Below are 23,639 nucleotides of genomic sequence, written 5' to 3'. Positions count from 1 at the left end.
CGAGCCGGGCAGAGCCTCAGCTTGTGTCAGGCTGGTGCAAGGCCCTGGGCACTTGTGGTAATGTGGTGCCTCAGGGGCAGCACGCTTCGCCTGCGCCATGCAACATCTTGTGCACCCGGGTACCGTGCAAGGTGTCACACGAGGGAGCACGGCTCACTTCATAGAGCATGAACTGCTGCTTCAGGTCGAGGTCAGTGCCCTTGCTGTCCAAGTACTGCTGCACCAGGCTCTCCATGCCTTGCTGCTCGAAGCAGTCTGTCACGTCGTAGAAGGAGTCCTGGTCTGGGAGGGCAGCCAGCGTCTGAGCAGGATCAGAGGAAACCAGCTGGAACTGGCACTTCCAGTGCTGAGCCCCGCCAGCAGGCAGGCCCTTGCAGCCCCGCCACGTGCACTGGCGATGCTACTGGGGGAAGCTTGTCTTTTGGGAGAGTGCAGCACCGTGGCGAAGCCCTGCTATCTCCTCTGCACTGACCTTGTTGATCAGCGTCATCGCAAACACCAGCAGCTCCGTGTCAGCCCCATTGCGCTGCTCTAGGATTGCCATCAGGTTTGACCATGGACATGCACCTGCGAGAGGGCAGCATGTGCAGGTGGCACTCATGTACAGGATGAGGTGTGCCAGCCCGCTTGTGCCGCCGGCACTGGCACAGCGGGTGGCAGGAACTCAGCTGGGTTCATGATGTAGCATGCTGCATCCTCTCCCAGGTGTCTGCACCCATCACGCCAGGCCTCTGCCCCTTCCTGTCCCAGCTGGTGGACTCCTGGCAGACTGGACCACAGGCCACACAGAGGCTGGCTGATGCACCTCGGCATGCCTGGCACGGCCTGTGCTTGCCCCCGGAGGCTTTGTGCCATTGCATGAGCCAGCTGGGCTCTTGCATGAGCTGGTGTGTCCCACAGGCCACAGCTGGCATGTGCCACGGCTGGCGCAGCGCAGAGGCACCCTCACCACAACCGCCCCCGCTTAGCATGGCTCTCTGCAGGGCGAGCATCCCTGAGCAGGGGCCTTGCGGGCAACCAGAGCTACACCCACCTCTTGCCCGATCGACAGCGTTCACAGCATGGATAAGGAGTTGGGCGTTCGGCTCCGTGTACTCCACAAACACCAGCAGCAGCTTCAGCGCCATCTTCACCACCAGGCGAAACTGGGACGAGGCAAGCCAGCTGGGAGGGTGGCTGCGCCCGGGCCCTGCCAGCGCCCGCCGGAGCTCCCTCGCGGAACTAGGGGCCGAGCGGCGCCAGGGCCTCACGTGCGGACGGGTGGCACAGCCAGGCATGGGGATGCTGTGTCCATGCCCCAGTGCTGGCGGCTGTGCAGGCAGCCTAGAGGGCAGGTCACAGCCCTGGAGGGCCAGGGACCAGCCTGCCCCAGCCCTGCAGCCAGGGTCCCAATAGCAAACGGGCACTGGGAAGGGACTTGGAGAAGGACTCTGTCCTATAGGGCAGGAGCATGGTCATATCAGGAGGGGGTGCTTTCGAGACTCCAGATGATTCCCTCAGGGCAGGTGGGAACAGGACCCAGTAAGCCCAAAGGTAATGAGCCACTAAGCCCACTCGGAAGGCAGAGGTGGGATAAATCCCTCAAGGGGTGGTGGGATGGGACAGCCACAGGCAGGGAGGCTGGGAAGGGATGGCAAAAGGGGGCATGGCAGCAGGCACAGCCAGTCTTCCCGGGGAGCGAGGGCTTACTGGGCTTCCTGACAGTGTGTACAGCCACTGGACGGTCTCAGTGTGGTTGATGACGCCCTGCATCCCATCCACGAAGAGCATGATCTGGCTCAATGCTGCAAGGCAGAGAGCAGGTAGGGTCAGGACATGAAGGGCACAGCTGCAGCAGGTAGAGTCAGAGCTTTTCTGTTCCTGCACAGCATAGTTCCCCATGTCAAGTGCAAGGTTTGGTTACTGAAAGCCACACACAGGGTAGCCCAAACAAACGCACTTACTTACCACTCTAAGTGCCAGCCTCCCTCCCCTGGCATTAGAGGTGCTAGAGCCCACCTGGAGCAACATGTCCAACCCACTGCCAGCCCCTGGGCAATGCTGGGCCAAATACCAACCCCGGAGGATGTAGTTCTGGTAGTTCTGGTCAGCCTCTGCTCCCACTTTGATCAGGCATGTCAACCCATCCATGTTCACAAACTCTGGCACAAGGTCCTTGTCCTCCTGAGGAGTAAAGCACACATGTTTTTGTGTGGCTCCCATCCCACTCCCCTGGCTGCATGGAAGTTAGGAGGAACAAGGGGCACTGGGGCAGGCCAGCCCGAGTGGAGCCTACTATGCACGAGTATCACAGCAGAGCATTCTGCTCCAAAATCAAAGGTTGAACTTTGGAAAAGAGGATGGTGAAAGAGAGGCTTGCCAAATCCCACACCTCCTATTTGTGCCTCAAAGGGCCCAGCTTTGACCCCAACCCTGGGAGGCAGGACATGCAGTCAGCCCTGGGATAGTGCACACCATGGAGGAGTTGGCTAAGCCATCCGGCATTGCCCTGGCTGCTCAGCTTGGCACAGCACATGAGCGTGCCAGGCTCCGAGGAAGCACCATGCACTTGCGGAGAGTGTACCTGAAAGAGCTGCTTGAGGGAGAAGAGGGATCGCCGCAGCTCCGGCCCCTGGGAGTTGTACAGCTTCTCTGGAAGGAAACGAGAGAGACAGTGTCACTGGCCTGATGTGGCTTGGGGGCTTGCAGGAGCTCATCATTGGGTTGATCACAAAAGCAGGTCTCTGAAATATTCCTGAAACTGGAGATGGCTGCTCAAGGAAGTTCCACGGGTGGTTTTGGAGCACCGGTGGCACCAACCGTGCCATGGGCATGGCTGGGCACGCAGCCCTCCACCAGGCTTCCCACCTCCCTGCAGCCCCTGAAGGGCCCCCAAAATACAGGTGCCAGCTCCTCCAGCATCCTCAGGCACTGTGGCCCCACCAGGCCCTTATCCACTTAGCTATTGCCCAGGACCCCAGTGCTGCGAGGGAGCTGTCCCGTTGCCCCACTGCTCCTCCATGGCCACCCGGGCCCAGAGGTCGCAGACGCAGCAGTTGGCAGGGCGGAAGCAGCTGCAGCTCCACAATGACTACTTATCCCAGCCCCCACAACCTTCCTATTTTCTTTTCTTTTCTGCCCAGCACTGACATAAATATCCCCTCTGGTTTCCTGTGCAGAACTGAAACAGGAACTTGGACAAGAGGCAGAGCTGCTTTTAACCGTATCTCACTGCAAGGGCAGGCCTGATCTGGCCTGGGCACAGCTGTGGCACAGCCCCAAAGTGGGGACGCTGCTTGGGGTGCTCTGATGCCAGCACAAGCTGTGGGAATAACAGCCCCAGACACACAGTCTGCGCTGCCCGCAGCTGAGCAGCTCTTGCCCAGGAACAAGGCAGCAGGATGGCACGCGTGGTACACACTGTCACGAGCAGCACCACTTTCTGGAGTGCTGAGCTTCATCCTCTGGCTGCCGATGTACGGCAGCAGGGAGAAGACTGCGCTCACTTCTCCCTTCTGCAGGAGAGCTTCAGGTCACTGGAACTAGTGAACTAGAAATCCAGTTCACTAGAAATTCAACTTCCCCAGGGGTCTTTCCTAGCTACAGTCAACCAGACATCTCTGAAGGCAGCGCGTGAGGTCAGAGACGCAACATAGTCAAGGCCTCCATTACAACAGGGCCAGGGTCCCCTTCCACGGGTGGCTGCAGCTGGGATGAAGCACCAGACCCCCAAAACAAGATCTCACGCAGGAGCAAAGGACAAATCATGCAGCAACAGGGAAGGGAGCACTCCCTGTGCCCCTGGACCACCTGCCCCATGGGACGGCCCAGCAGCTCACAAAATCCAGCCCAGCACTGCCAACACAGCCAGGAGGATGGGCTGTGAAATGCCAACGAGACTTGGCCTCCAGGGAATTCTTTCAAAACAAAGGTTAATGCTACTTGACTGCATTAATCTATGAGTCTGCTTAGTCCTGTGTGAGGTTTGGAAGGAGGGAGAATTTCAAGAGATGTCCAACCCTGGCAGTATGGGGTGATGGGCAACTTTACAGCTACTCTAACATTCGTCTTTGGCTCTTTTCCATGGCCAGAAGAGGGGTTCCTGAGGTCTGATGGCTGCCCCAGCCATAGTAACACATTCAGAGAAGGCAGATGAACATACACTCTTCACAAATCCCACAAAAGGCTGTACAGACAGCAGGAGGGATAACTGGACTGAATAAGGTGACTAGATCAGATAATCACAAGCACAGGGAAGAGTGGGAAGAACCCCTTGATATGTTGATTTATCACAATGAAAGCCCACAGCACAGAGGGTGAGCAGCCTGGCACAATCATGCTTGACTAGCAGCCCTGGGTCACCAAAACTAATATCATGGAAAGGGGGGGTTCATGAACCAAAAAAGAGGCTGCACACACCAGAGCAGCTGCAGGCTGCAAAATGGGACAGCATCAAGTGGAAACTGCAATGCAAGTGATTCCCCAGGGAAAGAGTGAGCAGAAGATTGGCACAGAGGGCATTGGTTTGCTTAGCTAATTCAGCTGCAAATCAAAGCCACAACTGGAAAGAGAGTCCTCAAATTGGGATGGAGAAAAGGGATGTGCAAGGATCCTCAAAGTGGCTGTGAAATGTCCCTTTAGGACTCCGCTGTGACTGCTCCCCAAGGGCATGCATACAGATAGGGCTGGGAGTAGAGCAAAGGCAGTTTGCCACCCTTATCAGGAGTGCTTGCCAGCCCTCTCCTCCACCCCAGGGCAGAGTAACAGTCTTGGAGACACAGGCGGCGTGGCAAGGAGCAGCCCAGGTGACTCAGCATGCAGCGATGAGGTGCCACAGTGCCCACAGAAGCTCAGCTGATGTGGCAGGTCCCAGGAAAGTCCGTGCATCATCATCACACCACAGCCCCTCATGGGGAGCCGGAGCAACTGATATTAACCACTATTGCCTGCAGTGCTGCAGCTGAAACTTTGCAAACTTTGCATTATCAAAGGTAGCAGAGACCAAGTTATTCACCAGGGGACTTGTGGGAGGAGGGGCAGCATGCCTGGTCTGCTGCAGCGCTCACGCACAAGCTAGCCCCAAGGCAGCTAGCAGTCTTGCAGGTAAATGCAGGAGCTTCATCAGTGCCCCAATACCACAGCAGCCTTACAGCTTCAAGAGAAGGGGAAGAGAAGGCAGACAGCACAACACCAGCTGACTGGGGACAACAGGACAGCCACCAATCTCCAGGCAGCAGAGGCCAGATGGAGACTACATGTGTGCACAGAGACTGGGTGCTACTGTTGACTTAAAACGCCCTAGCTGCTTTCCTGCCTGAGCAGCCACAGATGTCAGACTCAGGGCGTCTGGGAGAAAGACGCTTGCTGGGAGCCCTGGCTCCCTCCTGGCCTGGAAGCAGCAGGCAGGAGTCAGTAGCAACAGCCAGAACTTTGGGCAAAAGGAGAGCTGGAAACCCCTGCTCTGAACAAGCAGAGACTGAAGTCTCTAGGAGCCAGCACGGAGTTGCCAGTGGTCGCTGTCCTCCGGCTGCCGCCACCACACAGCCTTTCACTCTGCTCCGGACCAGGCATCCAGCATTGCCCCTCCTGCCTGTGGCCGGAGAGGGTCTGTGCTGAGGTCCCCTATGCCTGCCCCATGGCCTTGTGCAGCTGAGTATTTTCTTTGGCCAGCCTGGAAACCTCTGCCCAGCACAGAGTGCTGAATCAGCCAGACAGGACTCATTAGTGCTGCTGGCTCGGTGCACTCGGGACATGGCCTCTGCCTCGCCCATCTCACACAGCAGTGGCCAGAACAGATTTATTTTCTTTTTTCATAGCTGTGGTGCTGGTTTCCTCCTGATTTCCTGCTCTGAAGACTGAAACTGGCTCATCCCCTCTATAACATGCTGAATTATCTGGGTCAGGTTATGAGCTTTAACAAGCCAAAAACAAACTGTCCAAGGAAGTTTCAAGACATGATGATTAGGGCTCTGTAAAACATGTGGTCCCAGCACCCTCCCTCTCCAGTTTATTGGGTTGTCAGAACAACAGAGAGAGAAAGCAGAGCAGCCCGGACCTCATCCGGTGCCTGGGAACCACTAGCAAAGAGCACCACCATGACCCCAGCCTTCCCGCAAGGAAAGGAAAGTGGGACACACTGGGGATGGGAGGTGAAGCCCAGCGAGGAATCCCAGCTCTTGGGCATGCAAGATGCTGCAGAGCTGAAAGGATACAAGGGCCCAGCAGGCACAAACCCATGTGCCTGCACCAGAGAGCTTGCACACACTTCCCTGCCCTAACCCCCCTCAGCATCAGGGAGTAAAGGGTGCAGACATGCCTCATGGGCAGGAAAGGGATCCTCTCCTTGACCGTGTCCATGGTCACTGACCGGCCAGGCAGACCGGCTGCAGACTGGTGTAGCCAGCTGATGCTTGTCCGGCAACACTCTGATCAAACACTCTTTTTTTCCCATGCTAAGGACAGAAAGACTTGAGACTTCCAAGTATTTTGCTGGTTCTCCAAACAGGATGCCTGAACCAGCACCAGGGCTTTCTTCTGCACACGAGCTATTTGTTTGTGTTCTCTAAAGCTAAATTTAGAGTTTGCCTGAATGACCCAGAATATTTGTAGTGTGTGAGCCTTTGGCTCCCAGCCTAAGAAGCACAAGTCCTGATCTCTGGGGGTGGAAGAGGTTAACCCATGGGTTCCCTGTGAGGCTGGTGGGGCACATTTTCCCTGCGCTGGGACTCTGCGAAGGGCCAGAGGGTTACAGATAGGTTGAGAGTGTGGATCAGGGCCAGGAAAAGGGAGGAAGTACCCTGCAGCTGTGCATGGCACTGTGGCCATGGCTGAGGTAGGAACTCGCCATGTGGGGCTGGGGGCTGCCCAAGACAACCATATGGCTCAAACCCTGTTTCTTCCAGGAAAACTGAGCACAGACCTAAGTCACCTCGCTGGGCCAAACAGATTTATGGAAACCAGCCCGCTCCCGGACACAGCATCTGCAGTCCTGGGATGCCCCATCTCCCCCAGCTCGAGTTCACCCACTCCTCTGCAGACAGCAGCCAAACCGTGGCACAGGGCTTGGCAACAGCATCCCACTGGCTCGATGCTCAGTAAAGGTACTGTGCCCACAGACTCCATTTTGGAGGAGACAACAGAGCTGCTTTCAGCACGTTCCTCCTTGGGACAACCATATCTGGGGAGCTGCTCCCTTTTCGAACCACAAACTATCTGAAATGGGTCTTCCTGAGCACCACCCATGACATCCACATGGAAACGTGCTCCTGGCCCTTCACGGGATGTCTGTTCTGGCAACCTGTCCCCTCCACTGGCAAAATCATACTGGGGAGAAAAAGGCTCACTAGGGCAAGGTCTTCTGCAGGGTCTTGGAAACAGAGGTGTGACAAAAATCCCATAGGAGCACTTAGTACCAGAGTTTTTGAAGTGTCTTCAAGATCTCCTCTCCTCAAACAGGACAGCGAGGAGTGGAGGCCAGGACTGTCTGCCCCAGGAACGTGGCACAGTTGTCCAGAAACAATTCTTGCAGCTCTGCCATATTTTACTGCCCTTTACCCTGTTTTCTGCTTGCTCCCAAGAGAAGTGTGTATCCGTGCCCTTGCTCTCTGCGATCCCTTCCCAGGATGGTCCTGTCCTCCCCGCTGCTTTTCTCCATGTCACCTGAGTTTATCCTGCAGCATCAGCCCCAGGCAGCCTCCCATCTCCAGTTCACACACCCTTAGCAGGGTTCACACCACTGCTTGGAGGCAGGAGACAGCTGCTGCCAGGGCTGGGAAGCCCCTGCTCCTGCCAAAACACATGTTTCACTGCCACAGGCCCCTCTGTCCTGGCAGAAGCCACCAGGCTGAGCACGCCCAGCCTGTACTTTGCCCCTCTAGTTCCCAAGCAGGGGACCCACTGCATCGTGTGGGCCCCCCATCCCCAGCATGCCCAGCCCAGGCTGACACTGGAAATTCCCTGGCGAGCAGTCTGGCCACCCCCAGGACACAGCACCGGGTGCTCATGGCACCGCCACCCCCAGCTCGTATCAGGCACCTTCGTGGCCCGTGCTGCAGGGGTGCCGGACTGAGCAGGCAGCTTTCACTCGGCACTGCCGGACCTACAGCCCCGGGGCATGGGGAATGCCAGGCCCTGTTCTGCCTCCCACCAGCCAGCGGAGACAGCCACCACCATGAGGCAGGCGAGGAGCTGCCGGAAGATGTGCAAAACAGGCCCCAGGAGCCTCTTCCACAGCTGCCATTGCCTTTGGGTGGCTGACCCGGCCCCCTGCTCTCGTGAGCCTTTTGTGTCACAGTGAAGCATCAGGGCCTTGGAAAGATCCAGCATCAGATGCAGCAGCACTCCAGTTCTTGCCTTTGCACCCTCATCTCTCTGGATGTGTCCCAGCCTTCAGACCCATGGACCTGTCCCAGCTCAGCTCTGCTGCCCCTGGAGTTCAACCAGGGCAGACAGGCTCTGCGCAAGGAGACAGATCCTGCATGGGAGCAGCCCCAGCTGCAGCGCTTGTTATTTTCCCAACAAAAAGCCTGGTCGAAACTCAGGTCAAACCCTCTCTGATGCCACTGGCTCCTACACGCTGACTTCTGCCATCAGAGTGAGGGAACATAGCTGCAGAGTTTGCCTGCCCTTCCTAGGACTCGATTCCTGCTTACAGCTGAGTAGAATATCCCTCAGCAGGCATCTCCAGCGTCATACCCAAGCAACGGCTCCACGTCACGTACTCGGGGCACCCAGGCCACACTCGCTGGGGCAGCCCCTGCTCACAGGCCTCTCCTGCGCTCTCACAGGGAAGGGCTGGAGAGCTGCACGGAGCAGCTGGAGCTCATCTGGACTCATGCTGGCCCTCAGGAACAACGCGGGGGCTCGCTGGGCCCAAGCAGCCGCATCTCGAGCAGCTCAGTTGGGTGGTCACGCAGCAGGGTTCGTGGGGCATCCCCTGACTCACCAATGATGGCATGGACTCGGACGGAGAGCTGTGTGCGCAGGATCAGAGTCGGCCGTCTTCCCTTTCTAGGACGAGAGGAAATGCGGTGTGAACACCCACATCACCGAGAGCCCCCATCCCCCTACCGCGGCCCCCCCGAGCTCCTCTCTCTTGGCACCCAGTGCCAAGTGCACGCACGCTGTGCCAGGAACACCCAGGGTCTCCGGGTCCACCCTCAGCCATCGTCGGAGGGCCCGAGGGCCCAGTTGCCCCACACTGCTCACCTGACCTCCTCATAGAAACCCTCCAGATCATCCTTCTGCTCCAGCAGGGACAGGTCAAGGTCCAGGTAGTGTCCGGATGGTGAAACCTGCAGGGCGCAGTCTTCCAGCTGGAGGAGCAGAAGGCCCATGTGAGCAGCAAGCCCTCGTGCCTGTGTGCCCAGCACCCACCACGTTCCTCCAGCACGGATGGCTACAGACACATCCCTCCCAGCAGCCCAGCTCCAGCTCCTGGAGGAAGCGAGCTCCCTCTATCAAACCTCCTGCCTGCACCTTTGCTGCCCCAGCACTTCCAAGGGCCCTTGGGCTCAGTGCTGGACCCGCTTGAGGCTTTCTCCCTGCCCTGCTCGGCCATGAGTGTCAGTGTTCAAGTGACTCATGGTCATGGGTCCCTAACTGGTTCCCTTTGACATTACCAGCACTCAGGCTTCGTCTCCTGCTGGGAAATGCCCTGGTGCCCTTGGCTCCAGGACACTAGTGGGGAAGCCCAAGGTGCTGGTGCCAGGTTGGGAAAGCAATGCAGAGCATCAGGCCAGGAAAAATGTAAAGCGAGCCCAGCACGGACACTGGCCATGGTGCCAACGGGCTTGCTGCTCGCGTACCTCCTGCTTGGGCAGGACACAGCTGATCCAGCCCAGGAGCCGATGCTGGAAGCTGACACAGCTGATCCCCTCCCTCAGGCTCCCCTTAGTCAGCAGAGGCACAGCCAAGGTCCAGTTTTTCTCCTCCCAGGGGTGATCACTTCGCGGGGCAGATGAATTGCCTCTGACTGTACAGACGGTCTCCGGTGACTGTCAAGGCGCCCAGGCCACTGGCTCACGCAGAGACCCCACACCATAGCAAATCCCGCATGGGTGTCCCCACGCTGGGAGCTCTGCTGACCTCAGAGAGGCCCACGCTGGCTGGCCAGCTGCGGGACAGCGCATGTCGGGCCTGGCGCAGGAGGGAGAGCGGGTGACTCACAAGGCCTGACTCAGCCTCCAGCTCATCAGGCTGCTATGCAGCACCTTCCAGGGAGACAGGGAAAAGCACAGTCTGAGGGCAGGTAAGGCAAGGGCATCTTCCCCGACAGCCTATGCACAGCACCTGCTAGAGCCCTAGCCACCAGGCACAGCATTAACAGGTGCCCTGGCCACTGTGCACAGCATCCATCGTGCACCTGGGCCACCGCACACAACACCCACAGCATGTGAGCCACCAGGCACCCAAGCCACCATGCACAGCACCCACAAAGTGCCCGAACCACCAGACACTCAAGCTGTCACAACACAAGACCCACAGTGCCTGCCTGGAAGAGACCCTGTTGCCCCACACATTGCCTCTCCCTCCAGTCTTCCCCCTGGACCCTCCCATTAACATGGATCCATCACCCCTCCGGGTTCCCCAAGAGAGCTGGCAGGGCTCCCGAGCAAGCTCTCGCCACCAGCAGCCCTGCAGAAGAGATCTGGCTTCATGATGCTCACAAGCTTGCATCTCCCACAACCTCCTGGCACACCAGAAAGTGCGACAGAGCAGTTTGCCCTACAGGCCTGATCGCAACCAGAGGGACAGCAGTATCTGCCTGACTTTGCCAGCATCCCTGCTGCTGCAGTGCATCTGGTCCTGTTCCTAAAATGTTTGCAGCACCTCTCTTGCACCTCGGAGTAACCTGTGAGCTTTTCCTAAGCTCTTACTGCTGCAGGAAGCAGCCAGAACAGCAATGCTGCACAGAAGTGCTATTTAACTACGTGGAAAGCCAAGGACCAGGCTCAGAATAAAGGAATAAAACCCTATTATTAATAAAGCTAATGCTACAAAAAGAGCAAACAGCACACGCTGCACGCAAGGAAGAGAAGTGGGACTGGTCAGCCCTCTAAAAATACATCCCTTCTCAGACCCAAATTACAGAAACCTCTGGGTGCACCTCTGCGACTGAGGTACACAGATGCAGATGACCACAGCTCCTCTGGCTTTATCATCAACAGCTGTCCCCCCTACTCCGTGGGGTAAGGGAAAGCTGAGGATCCCCTTAGCAAAGACCAGTGCTGACCAACTCTGAATACAGCTCCTGCATCTCACTGTGTTTGTTTTCCACTAAAACCCTGGTTTCTTGAGTCACAAGATTGCACAAGACTTTGTGCATATGACCAGCACGAGCACAACTTCAAAACCAGGGGGAAAAGAGAAAGCTCCAAGTGCATTAAGATAATTAACAAACCGATGCCTGACTAAGGCTCGAGATAACTGGTAATTTGTCAGGGCACTGCCGTTGGTTCAAACACAACTGCGATACTGTTAGCATTCCACGCTGCCTCCTGGGATGCTTGGCTGCGTCGAGCACATGCAACAAGTCACCACAGCGCTGGCTCCATCAGACGCCCATGGCAGCACTGCACCAAGGCTCTGGCCAGCTGGCACACTGACACAGCCTTGGGAGCCTGCAGACCCTGCTGCCCAGCAGCACGTCGGAGACCAAAGCAGTGCTTCCTGCACCAGTTTGCAGGAGCTCCTGGACGTGAGCTCTCTGGCTCTGAAATGGGGTATTCCTGATGATGACCCCAGGTAGAGTTCGCTTGCTGGAAAAAGCTTAAGGTCCTGCCCAAGGGCTGTGCTCTGCTGGGGGATCTTTCTGCACCTTACGCAGGTCAGGGAGCACACGGGTGCTGCCGCCTGCACCAGCAGCTAGCTCCAATCAAACACAGTGCGTAGCAACTCCCACACAGCTCCGATACAAAAACGTCAGCTCTGCTGGGCTGCCAAATCCCAGGCAAGCCAAGGTTAACATTCATGACTCCTACTGGGGCCCAGTTACACGTCCCAGCTGGCTGTGGAGGCCAAGCCCCTGGAATGCAGCTGTGAGTTTCCCATGTGAGCTTGGCAGCAGCAGAGCTCCCCACAAGGGATGATCCAAAGGCAGAGCCCTGGGTTTGGATGCTAACCCCCGGGCTGACAGCGTCTGCAAGCACCAGCCCCCCGGGGATGGAGACAAGCTGTTCCAGGCTTGGACTGTCCTAAGAGCCCTCCCGGGGCAGCACTTCCTGCGCTGGAGAGCACTGCCTGCCCCAGGAGCCTGGAATGGGGTTATTCCCGGGCCCTTGGACAAGGTTTTAAGGCGTGTCACGGGCCTACGCCACAGACATGCAAGACCGGGCCTCGTGGTCACACTGCTGGGGACAGCATGCTTGGGCCACAGGGTACCGATAGCTCCCAGCGCAGAGCTGCCTCTCTGCTCCGAAGCCCCTGCCCCAGAAGGCAGCTTTGATCCATCTGTGTCAGGAGTGTAAAACACTTTTAAAATGGTCTGTGCTTTAACCTGGGCTTTGTGAGTTACAGTGCATTCGCAGACAAACCAGAGCTGGGGGAAGCGGGAGAGCATCCCATGCTCAGACCCACGGCATGCGGCTCCTGGCACCCTTAGCTAGCCCCACAGCGGCGCAGACACCCCCCATCCACAGCACAGGGCAGTTTACGGGACTTGCTCAGACCAAGACAACTGGGCTGGTGCCATTACTGGACGGGTGCCAGGACCCTGTGCAGGAGCCAGGCTCCCAAAGGCCTGCAGAGGGTTTTCCTGTGTGTTAAAACCCAGCTCTCCACTCTGACGGCTCAAACCTGAAGCACGGGAAAGGTGGAAACACACAGGTCTCCCTAATCATACCGGCACATGCAAAGCCAAGCAGCTGAAGCCACCATGAAGCTCAGAGAAGACACGTATAACTGGCAAGTGATTTCTCAGGAAAAGCTTGCTTCCCCTGGAGCAGTACTGTCCCCCACAAACTGTGGGGGCACGCAATGGAGACGTCTCCACCCAAGCACGTCTAGAGGCCTCTATAGCCAAGGCAGACAGACACATCTAAAATTAACTGGACCAGTCTTGCTTCACAAGCCTTTGTTAGGATGAGTTGATTTTTTCTCTGCTGAGCAGCATCTGAACGACTCGCTCAAACAGGGCCCTCTGCAGTGGGAGGGAGCCACATCCTCTCCCAAATGCAGCTGCTCCCATCTCCCCAGGATGAGCTGCCAATGTCAAGGGCTGCAGTGCTCAGAAAGCAGCATCACCACCACCTCCCGGAGAGTGTGATACTGAGCTGCTAAGCCACGTGCTGGAGAAGCACCACAGATCCCAAATGAGAGGCCCACAAATCCATGGGCCATCCAGCTAGACCAGCCATTTCCTTGAACTGCCTTGAACTGTCTCAGCAGAGCCTTGTATGAATAAACAGGGAATCTTCCCAGATGCCAGGAGGCATTTTAATTAGCTGGCACTCTGGCCTGAGTCCTGTCCTAGGGGTGAAGTTGGTGCTGTGCCAGTGCGGACGCAAGGTTACAGTGAGCCCAAGTCTCCATTCTCAACGCCAGGGCAACCCTGCAGCCAGCTGCCTTCCTGGCCCTGACCTGCTCACACCAACGGGTGCTGGTACCATCTGCCTTCGTGGAAACCAGCAGAAACGCTGATCCTGGGCAAAAGCCGGGAGGTTATGCAGAGCACCCGCAGTCCAGCCAGGCCGTTGAGGCACTCACACTTCAACTCTGCCCCAGAGCAAGAAATGAGACCACACAAGGGAGCAACACGGCTCCACTTGGCTCTTTTTGGAGACTGAAACAAAGTTGTTCTACAGAGATAATGCTTCCTGCGTAATGCTGGTTTCTATACGCACCAGCCATATATCGCAGGGGTGCATTTCAAAACCAGCTTTGGGCTGCTCATAAGTTGACCCTGAGTTTGGTGCAGCTGATGGGGAAAAACCCTTCTGGGCTGGGATCAAGAGAAAACCTTCTGGATGCAGTAGTCTTGTGCTGCTTGGAGACGTAACCTGTCCTGGTTTCTTATACCCTGTAAGCAGGGACGCTCCAAACCTCAGTGCTTTCCAACCCCCTTTTGGGTCTATGAGTCAAACTGTAATTTGTTACACGTCCCAGATTGCCTATGGCTACACAGCATCGGGGTTTGTTTCTGCTCACCAGAAATGGTGATGCATTTCCTTGCAAAAGTCAGGGTTTTGAGTAAGCGAGTCCTGCTGCCAGGCTGCTAAGTCAGACTTGTTCACATCTTCTCCAGTGCCTCTGAAGCAGCTCAAGCTTGCAGCACTGGCCACAACTTACCCCCTGCAGAGGCATTGCTTGAGAGCAGACATTTTAAGCTGAAACAAGAGTGCCCATAAAGGTGCTTAGCAACTAGCATGTTAATTTAAGGGCCCTGGGGCTCAGTTAAACTGGTGCAGCTCTCTGGAACAGAGAAGGCCCCAAGCAGAAGAGGAAGCTGTGTCATGTTGTCCTGGGCCCTGGGGAGATGGCAGGGCAGTGAGCTGGAGGTTCAGGGACAGAGAACTTGCCAGGACTTGTTTCCCCCCTGCCTCCAGGGCAATGAACTTGCATTTCGTTCATTGCCGTCTCGCAGTGGGACATGCATTTTAGGGCTCCTTTCCCCAGGAGAGTAAGAAGCACACCTGGAAGGAGCCAGTTCTTCTCATGAACATCAGCACTGGCAGTGCCGTGGAGACGGGCTGCTTCAGAGCCATCCTGTTTCAAGGATGTGACTCTTCTGCAGAAATCCTGGCAGGCTCTTGCCTCCCAGATCACTCACCTCCAAACACCAGCATCAGCCACTGCCTCACAAATAAGCCATCCCCAAGCCAGCATCACCCCAGCTCCTTGTTCCACCCTCACTTCCTACAGCCTGTCCCTGAACGCTGCCATGCTCTGCACTTTCTGGCTCCCCACTGTTTCCTGGGAGCTACAGCTGGCCCCAGCACTATCCCGATAGCAGAGAAGGCTCACGGGCAAGGCAGGAAAGGGACAAGCCATGTCTATATTCACACTGCCCACAACAGCTTCATACTCTTCCTGCTAAGCGTCTATCACAGCAAGGCATGGTGTCTACCAGTGTGAGAGGACACGCCAAGGACATCAGTGAATATCCTTTTCTATTTGATGGTAAAGGAAACTCTTCTCCCTCTTTCTAACACTTTATTTTTTCTGTAACCACAATTTCCCAGCGTTACTGAGCTATTTAACGATCTGGACAGCTCTCTGGCTCTCTTGACCCTTGAAGCACATTTAAAGAAACTCTGGTGACAACACTTGATGCAGAGACACTGTTTGCCTTCTCATGCTGCCACTCAGCCAGGCCTGATGTAGCTGGATGCCCTCAGGATGGAGGCAAGAAGCATCCAGATGGGTTTCCAAACCAAATCAGCTCCAGCTGGTTAAGAAGAAACCCATAGGGCCAAAGGTGCTTCAAACACACTGCCAGAAGCTGGTGTGCCGACACCAGGGCTTGGGGCAGAGCAGAGCTAGAGCAATGCCAAGACTGCAAAACAAAGACACAAAATGTGCCACGTGAGAGCAGGGCCAGCCAGGATGGGGGTGAGTCAGGCCTGGAACTCCGAGCCCTTGGAAATACACCACACAGCTATTCTAGGAAGGATCTGGAGAGTTTACTGAAATATTTATTACTTATTCCAGCTGAAGCAGAACTCAAGCTTGAGACAGGAGGGCACTGCTAAGCACAAGGCACCAGAAAGTCAGAAACACCCAGCATTACAAACCTCTGCTCCTCCTTCCGAAACACGGTTGGATTCATAGTTCATATGGCAATGAAGCCTGTTCAGGATGAATTTGATATGATCTAAAGTACGGCCACATGCCAGAGCTGAGAGCACTACAGGAATATTTGTAGCACCCATAACTCATAGCACTGTTCCCCACGTGTTTAGGGCATTCACCTCTACCCACTTTATATACAAGCAAAAATCTCCTGCGCCCTTGCTGATGCAGTACTGTTCACTCTCAGACACGTGTCCCATGGTATAATGTCCGAAAAAGCTCTAAAACAGATACAGCAGCACCTGGACTCAGCACTGCAGCCACCCCGCAGAGGCAGCTGACGTGGTCCCGCTGTATCTTCTCTCTTCTCCTCGCCTCCAGAGGCGACACACAGATAAATGAAAGAGAGCCTGTGATCAGCAGCAGCCTGGATCCGGCACCATGGTCACCAGGCATAAGAGAAGCCCTTGCGGGAGCAACCCCACCTGGCAGGCAAGAATATTCACATTTCAACTGCTGTGATTCGCTTCTGGGGCTAATAAGGTGGTTTTAGTGGCCCAGTCCCTCACAGGATCACAGATTAGGGTCACGGGTTTATACCCACACCCTTTCTCAGCCAAGCTGGAGGAGCAGCTTTTACTTTTTTAGCAAAAGCTGGAAGCAGCGCGAGCGGGCAGGGTTATGCCTCCTTGGAGTGCCACGAGGGTGTTTATTACCGGGCTGCTCAGTTACTGCCTCCTACCCTTTTCTGCGTGACAGATGGGAGCAAGTGCTGGTATTGCCCAGTCTCTTATTGCAGAAAAAAGCAGGCTAGAAGGGATCTCTGGAGGTCACCTCGCCCAGCCTCCCACCCAAAGCAGGCCCAGGAACTTCCCTCTTGGGGCACAGCTCCTCCATCTAGGGCCCAGGATAGACTCATTTCTCATCAACAGCTCTCATCCCGTTTTGCCTGCCATGCTGCGGCACACGTGTTCAACCCCTCTTCCGAGGAGCACCGCTCCACAGCACAGAAGCGGCGATGGAGGGGAGCTGTAGCTGTGGCGAGTGGCTGGTACCCAGCAGCCACCCCAGCGAGACCAGGCCGCCAGCGCTCTGCTGCGATGGTTGACACGAACACCCAGGTAGAGCTCCTGCGCTGGGACCCATGGAAACGATGAGGACCGTGCCAGGAACCAGGGAGTACCAAAAATTGCTATGCAGTAGGATTTTGGTCTAAATATTTAGCAAGATGCAGACAGGATTGTTTCAAAGTAGTTAAATTAGTGGGGAGGCAATGCTGCTAATAATTCCCAGTCTCCGCTGCTTTCACAGTACAGAAAAGCTACCAAAAGCACAGAGCCGACTTGATAATTCCCCAGACGTCCAACAGGACAAACATCATCCTGCCGGCTGCTCTGAATACGGACTTTCCGAGAGGGCCGTAACCTGCCTGTTCTTCACTGCTATTTTTATGCATTGATGTTGCCGCTTCTGACCCATCCTGCTCATCGCTGCTCTTCCCCGATGCTCACGCAGGCACTTCGGCCTCTTCCTCCCCTGCCGGTTGCTCCAGGTGAGCATATCAAGCTGCAGCCCTCCAAACAAACCCATAACAAAGCACGATGGCTCCAAGCCCTCCATGACTTGCCTTCCCTCTGCCCTCTCCAAGCAGTCCCAGCCAAGCTCCCACTCGCTTTTCGGTCAGATTTCTCTGTTCACAAATCATTCGCCTAAAACAGCCCCGTGCCACCACTGCAAGTAGCTCTCTAAGCTGTCTTATACCTGAGGTCTTTGGGAGCTCAGTTAAATGGGGCAAAAACCCTCAGAAAAGCTCCTTTCTTGTTTAGGAGCTGCTCTTCACAGCCTCCCTTTGGCGGATTAGGAAACAGAGAACAACTAACCCCGGTGCTGCTGGCGGGATGGAGCTTGCATGCTGTATGCATGCCACGGGCACACACTGTATGCATGCCACGGGCACACACGGAGCGCTCCCCCTCTCCAGTAACTTCCCTCCTTTGTGCCAGGACGGAGCGCTTTCCGCGAGTGGAAGCACGACCTCTCGCACCAAAGCAGGCAAGCCGTGTGCTCTTCCCCAGGCTTCCGGGGGAGGAGGGGAAGGAAGGCTCCAGGCTGCTCGGTATTGCGATTGTTTGGAAAATCCCTAGATTCAGAGCTGAGATAGCACTGCCGTGTCCCTGGTGCAGCGCAGGGGTCACAGGCGCACAATGGCCTTTGGAGAACAAGGGGACAAGCAAAACAGGGCTGCTCGTGGGAAATCTCGCTAGGGCAGGTAGTCAGAGACAGCTCGCTGCTGGCACCAAAGCTGCAGCACCTCGGCCCTGCCAAAATCAGCCTGCAGAGGAAAACAAACTGGTTGCAGACAGCCTCTCTGTTAGCCCTTGCAATCTGGTTTGCAGTCGCAAAAGGCCGGTGCAGCGACAGCCCGTGACTCAGCAGGTTAGTTTGCAATGGGATGTTGGTCACATACAAGCAGTTTTTACATGTTTGTAGAAAACCACTTACATAGACCTGCTGGGTTTGAAAACACCGGTATCAAATCGAGTGAATGCCACCCAAATACGCTACAAAAATGCTGGAAACTAAAAAAAGATATTATCAGCCTGAATCAGAACAATACGGCCGGCCACCATAGAAAATAAAATGGGAAGATATTTCAGGCACAAACACACTTTCCGGAAAGCCTGAAAAAGTCATCAGCTGTGGGTCCCGTTTAGGAAGAGGAAGCACTCAGAGTGTCACTGAGCAGGAGCAGCAGAGGCTGTTTGCCCGCCGCAGGCAGCAGGCCCAGGCACAAGGGCGCACAGGGATGTCAGCGCACGAAGCTGTTTGCGGCGGCACGTCTCTGCCCTGCGGCACGTGCCAGCTTTCCCCAGGCCTCGCTCCTTCAGCGAGCATCTTCACTGTTCCTAGGGCATGTAACTCCTCTGCTGGGCCTCAGGCTTCCCCCGACGGTCGGTTATCCCCCGAGTGCCTGCATTTCAGTTCTCCTCCAGGCAGGCTGGCCAGGGATGCCTTCCTCCCTTCTGGCCTTTTCCTGCCCATCGTCACCAATCCCCCTGAAAGCCCCTGTGGAGCATATTCTGCCAGGCAGCCCGGTGGTGGATCTCCACAGCACCCTTAGGCACACTGCCCAGCGCACACCACATCAGGACAGGTCTAGCCTTGGGCACTGCCACCTGAATTTTTAGAACAAGTTCTAAAAAGGAAAGGAAAATCTCGCTGTTCATTTGCTAATTTTAGCGCAGCAAGTAATTGAGCTCCAAGCATTACCTGGCACAAAGGGCATGTCCAGAGGAATAAATCGTTCTGGAGGTTGTGCCAGGGTAACGATGCCTGCGCAGTCTCCAGAGGGCCAGCTCCTAATTTGGACCAGAACAGACGGCTCAGGTAGCCTTGCTCCATGGGACGCAGATCCTGATGCCCATGGTGAGAGGCTCATCACAGGGACATCAGCTCACACAGGCCCTAGCAAGTGTCCCAGTTTGTTTGTTGTCACATCAGGATACACCACAGCTGTCACACACCACAGAGCCCTTGCTGGCTCAAGAAGTCTCCATGAAATGAAGGCAGCGTGGGATAAGAACTTGTTTGTAAGCCCAGAGCAGGGTCCTAGTAGCCCTTCCATGATTTTGCCAAGGACCACAGGGTGCTTCACGGAAAACTACAGAAGCAGCACCTGGCATTTGCCTTATGCAGGGAGCAAAGCCTAACCCCGTGTGGCAAAGGAGATCTTTTGCGCCACTTCCAATACATCTCTGCTGGACAGAGGTCGTCAGCACAGGACACACAGCTCCCCTGCCCTCGGGAACCTCCCCGTTCACCCTCCAGCCTCCCGCACCCCCCGCGATGCACCGCTGCGGCACTCCAGGATGGCGATCCTGTTACAGACAGCTCCTGCCCAGGGAGAACACACGCCTGAAATTTGAGTTCACTCCATTCGTCATGTCTCAGGGTGTTTGTTCCCAAACAAACTCCATTTAGTCACTGACTAAAAATCCCATGACTGCGACAACATGAGACGTTGCTGCTTTGCTGCAAGAAAAATGAAAATCTGGATAAAAGGGAGCTTGTTTGGTGCAGGCAAAGGTCTCACAACAAGTCCCTTTCTCCTAGCAGACCAAAAAGCTGCACTCGTGTGGGAGTCAAGCATACTGAGCCGATTTCCCTCTCCTGCTGCCCCCAGCTCTCCCACCTCACAGCCACGGCTCCAGGCAGGGAACGCTCCTCCTCCGCCTGGCCGGGCATCCCTGCCTTCACTCGTATGGCCCTGCGAGCTGCAAAGCAGAGATATTTGGCCATTGCCAAAGTGGGGAAGGCATGCTGCCAGGTCCTGTGCCCCACACACATGTTCGTAAGAAGGAAAACAAGCCTGTCCCCACCTCAGTTCACAGCAGGAGCGGCCATGAAGGATGGTCTGAAAACGTCACGCATATGGAAGAGACTCCAAAACCCCTGCAGAAGAGGGAGGCAGAGACCCCCATCTCCTCTGCTCGCCATGCCCTGGGAGAAGGGGGCTTCAGGTCCCTCCTTCCCTCTCCCCCAAGCTGAGGGCATGGTGCCAGCCCAGGTTCAGACACAAACGCGAGATACCCAGCAGGGCACCAGTGCCTCACTTCAGCCTCCTCCCTTCCCCACAGCTGCTCTTTCCTGTGTCAGAGAAAGCGGGTGCACATGGAGCACAGGCCCTCTGCTCACCACACCAAGCGAAAGGAAATTGCTCAGCACATTTTACTATGTGCATTACTTTCTGTGTGGCTCTCAAGCACCCAACTCACCTCCACTGCCAAAGGAAACCAGTCCTTTTGTGGGATAAGGGGCTGGTGGCCTTCCAGCTCTCCATGCGGCCCCGTTCTCCCGTATCACCTTTTCAGGCCCTACCTGCTGCTGACAAGCTGGGAGGCAAGCTGGGTTCAGGTCTGGAGTATCAGAGAGGCCGCTGCAGCCAGCATGCATCTCCGTCATCCCTGACCCCTCCAGGGTGGATACTCGAGTACAATGGAGACATCAGCTCCTTCGCCTTCCTCAGGAAGCCATCACTGCTGGATTTCTCTCTGACCTAGTGGCTGCACAGAGCTAAGAAATGCCCAGGTGACCCCAAGCCCGCTGCTCTCTCCATGCCAGACAGGCTAAAGATGAGGCTCAGCTATGTCATCCTCCTGACGGCCAGTGTGGAAAGGGAAGCTGGCGTAACACCGTGTTTCCCAGCTCGTTCGCAGAGACAAAGCCATGCCTAGCCATTGTCCTTACTTCCCGAAGCACGTGAACACTAATGCTTTTATGTTACAGCTCCTGTTGAATAGGGACTGGTCTAAACAAGCATATCCACTTCCTCTAGGACGACTCATTCGGGCCAGACAAGAAATGGCATCACCTCGAGGCTCACGAATCCCTTCCATGACTCACAATGACAACAGCAGCGATCACTTCTGCAAGTCCCCAGGCACCACTTGGCCCCTGCCAGCAGCCGGGACTCACTGTGGCTCTGCCCACATTCGCGGCCATCCCTCTGGACAGCAGCCGAGTCCCCATCCTCAGAGTCCTGCCACAGCACGAACGTGGAAAGCCCTGTCCTTCCGATGCACTCACCAACTCCTCATTCCTTTCAGGGAACGGGTCACAGTTTTGCCTGTGCCTGCTTCCTCCCAAAGACACCGTAGCCCAGCTTCTCCAGCCCTTCCCAAACCCCACCTTGCAAGAGCTCGGCCTTGCCAGCTGTGCTCCCCTTGCAGCTGCAGGCTCCCACCCTCTGCTTTCTGCTGCTAATTCCCAGCCAAAAACCCACAAGTTTTAACTGTCCACTCAACGCCTTGCTTCCTTTGCCCCACGCCACCTGGGAAGCTGCTCTTCAGCAGGGCATCTGGCCTAAGGCACACACTGTGTCCAGGCAACGCAGAGCCCTCGAGCAGCGGGGCCAGGGCAGGAGGTGGCCTCAGTTGCTCCCCAAACGTGCTCACAAGAGGAGCTAGTTCCTTAACAGTAAAGCAGAAGTTCCTGACGTGACTCGGGCACCGAGGCTGCTGCGTCCCTGCCAGGACGCACAAGGGAGCCCAGCCCAGCCACAGCCCTGCAGACATAACCCGTTGCAAGAAGCACCGCAACAAGGCAGGTGCGTGCACCTACTTTCCTGGCAGCCTCATGCACAGGAGCATGAGAGATGTTTTGGGAAAGGTGAGGACCAGCCTCTCCTCTGAGGGCACTTTCATTCAGTTCATAGCTGTCCCCTCTGCACGCTCCAGCAGAACAGTGCCACCGACTTGGCGACAGCAGTTCACGCTGACAGAAAGGCCTGAATCTGGTTCACCTGGCCACCACCAGGGTTATATTTTAGGGGAGTGACGGAGCTGAAACTGTGCAGCAGAGCACAGAATACAGCAGGCCCCCAGGTCCCTGCACAGCCGCATCGCCCAGCTCCCAGCACCACGCCAGCCGTGGCCAGCACACACTGCCACGGGCTGTGCGCGCGGGATGTCGCGCCCCAGAGCTGCTGGGGGGCAGAGGCCCCCAGCCCCACAGGGCACTCCAGGCCCCCAAACCTGTACAGCCTTCCCGTGCTGCAGTGTCAAGCAGTACCCGGTGCCCTGGCACGGTGGCACCCCGGTGCCCACCTCCTGCGGTGCCATCGCGCTCTGTCCTCTGCGCGGTCCTGGTGTCCCAGACCCTCACGGTGAGGTGACGCAGGGCCGGTCCCCTGCGGTCCCTCCGTGCGCTGGCGCCCGTCTCCAGCAACCCCCCGCTGCTCGTCCCTTCTGCTGCCCCGTCCCCCGCGGCGCCCCGGCATCCCCGCGCCCGGCGCTGCCACCGAGCACCGCCCCCGTCTCCACGGCTCCCCGGCGCCCGCCCCGCGCAGCGTCCCATCGCCTGCGGCCCCGGTGCCCCTTTCCCGGCGCCCCGTCCCCCCCCGCCCGGTGCCCGGTGCCCGGTGCCCCCTCACCGGCAGCGGCGCGCCGAGCAGGCGGTGCAGCGCGGGCAGCTGCGCGCCCAGGGCCAGCGCCTCCGCCACGGCGTAGACGGGCGCCCGGCGCGGCTCCGGGAAGCTGCCGCAGCCGAAGGGGTCCGCGTCCTCCAGGTACTGCACGCGGCACGGCACCGCCGCCTCCGCCATGGCGATGGCGACGCCGCCACTGCCGCCGCCCCGCGCCCGCCCCGACCCGCGCGGCAGCACTGTGGCGGGCGGGGCGGGGCGGGGCGGGGCGGCAGCGCGGCTGGCGGCGGCGCTGTGCTGCGGGCGCCCTCCCACGGGCACCGCGGCGGCCGCACCAAGGGCCGCCCAGGCCCCCCCTCCGGCACGGGGGCGGCTCTCACCGGGGCGCTCGGCTTCTGCGGAGGCAGCACGAGCTGCCGTGGGCTGGGTGCTCCGGGAGCCGCGGGGGTGCTCAGGGTCTGCCGGGATGCTGCCAAGAGTGGCAGGATGCTCTGGGTCCTGCCGGGATGCTGCAGGTCTGCCAGGAGGCTCCAGGTCTGCCAGGAGGCTCCAAGTCTCCCGGGATGCTCTAGGCGTGCTGGAGTGCTCTAGGGCCTGTGCAGGTACTCCAGGTCTGCCAGGAGGCTCCAGGCTTATCTTCATAGACCTGAGCATGCCAGGAGGCTCTGGGACCTGGTGGTGTGCTCCTAAATCCGTTGGGGTGTTCTGGGACCCTCCAGGATGCTCCGGAGCTAGCTGGGATGCTCCAGGGCCTGTTGGGATGCTCCAGGTCTGCCAGGATGCTCTGGGTCTCCTGGGATGCTCTAAGTCTCCCAGGAACCTCCAGGGCCTGCCAGGATGCTCCTGAAGCCTGCCAGGATGCTCCAGGTCTGCTGAGATGCTCCAGATGTGCCAGGAGGCTCCAGGTCTGAAGGGATGTCCTGGAGCCCTCAGGGATGCCCCTAATCTGCTGGGATGGTTGGGCATCTGTCAGGATGCTTGAGAAATTTGCATGTCCCAGGTTAATTGA

General features: G+C 57.1%; 1 protein-coding gene across 1 annotated transcript in view; it reads right to left on the bottom strand.

The window, feature by feature from the left end:
* FHOD1 (formin homology 2 domain containing 1) overlaps window positions 1-22,886 on the bottom strand; it is a 31,747-nt gene extending 8,861 nt beyond the window's left edge. Inside the window, exons 1-9 of the mRNA XM_064519340.1 lie at window positions 22,640-22,886; window positions 9,187-9,293; window positions 8,924-8,988; window positions 2,564-2,631; window positions 2,058-2,163; window positions 1,690-1,784; window positions 1,034-1,145; window positions 473-567; window positions 158-301 (exon numbers count right to left, since the gene is read on the bottom strand). Coding sequence (XP_064375410.1) covers window positions 158-301; window positions 473-567; window positions 1,034-1,145; window positions 1,690-1,784; window positions 2,058-2,163; window positions 2,564-2,631; window positions 8,924-8,988; window positions 9,187-9,293; window positions 22,640-22,810 — 963 coding nt within the window. The 5' untranslated portion in view covers window positions 22,811-22,886. The remainder of the gene's footprint in view (window positions 1-157; window positions 302-472; window positions 568-1,033; window positions 1,146-1,689; window positions 1,785-2,057; window positions 2,164-2,563; window positions 2,632-8,923; window positions 8,989-9,186; window positions 9,294-22,639) is intronic.
* Between the last annotated feature and the right edge of the window lie 753 nt (window positions 22,887-23,639).

This window comes from Dromaius novaehollandiae, chromosome 13, assembly GCF_036370855.1.
Source record: "Dromaius novaehollandiae isolate bDroNov1 chromosome 13, bDroNov1.hap1, whole genome shotgun sequence".
In the NCBI taxonomy this organism is placed as follows: Eukaryota; Metazoa; Chordata; class Aves; order Casuariiformes; family Dromaiidae; genus Dromaius; species Dromaius novaehollandiae.
Note: the sequence above shows the minus strand (reverse complement) of the source record. Positions and strands in the feature narration are given on the sequence as shown.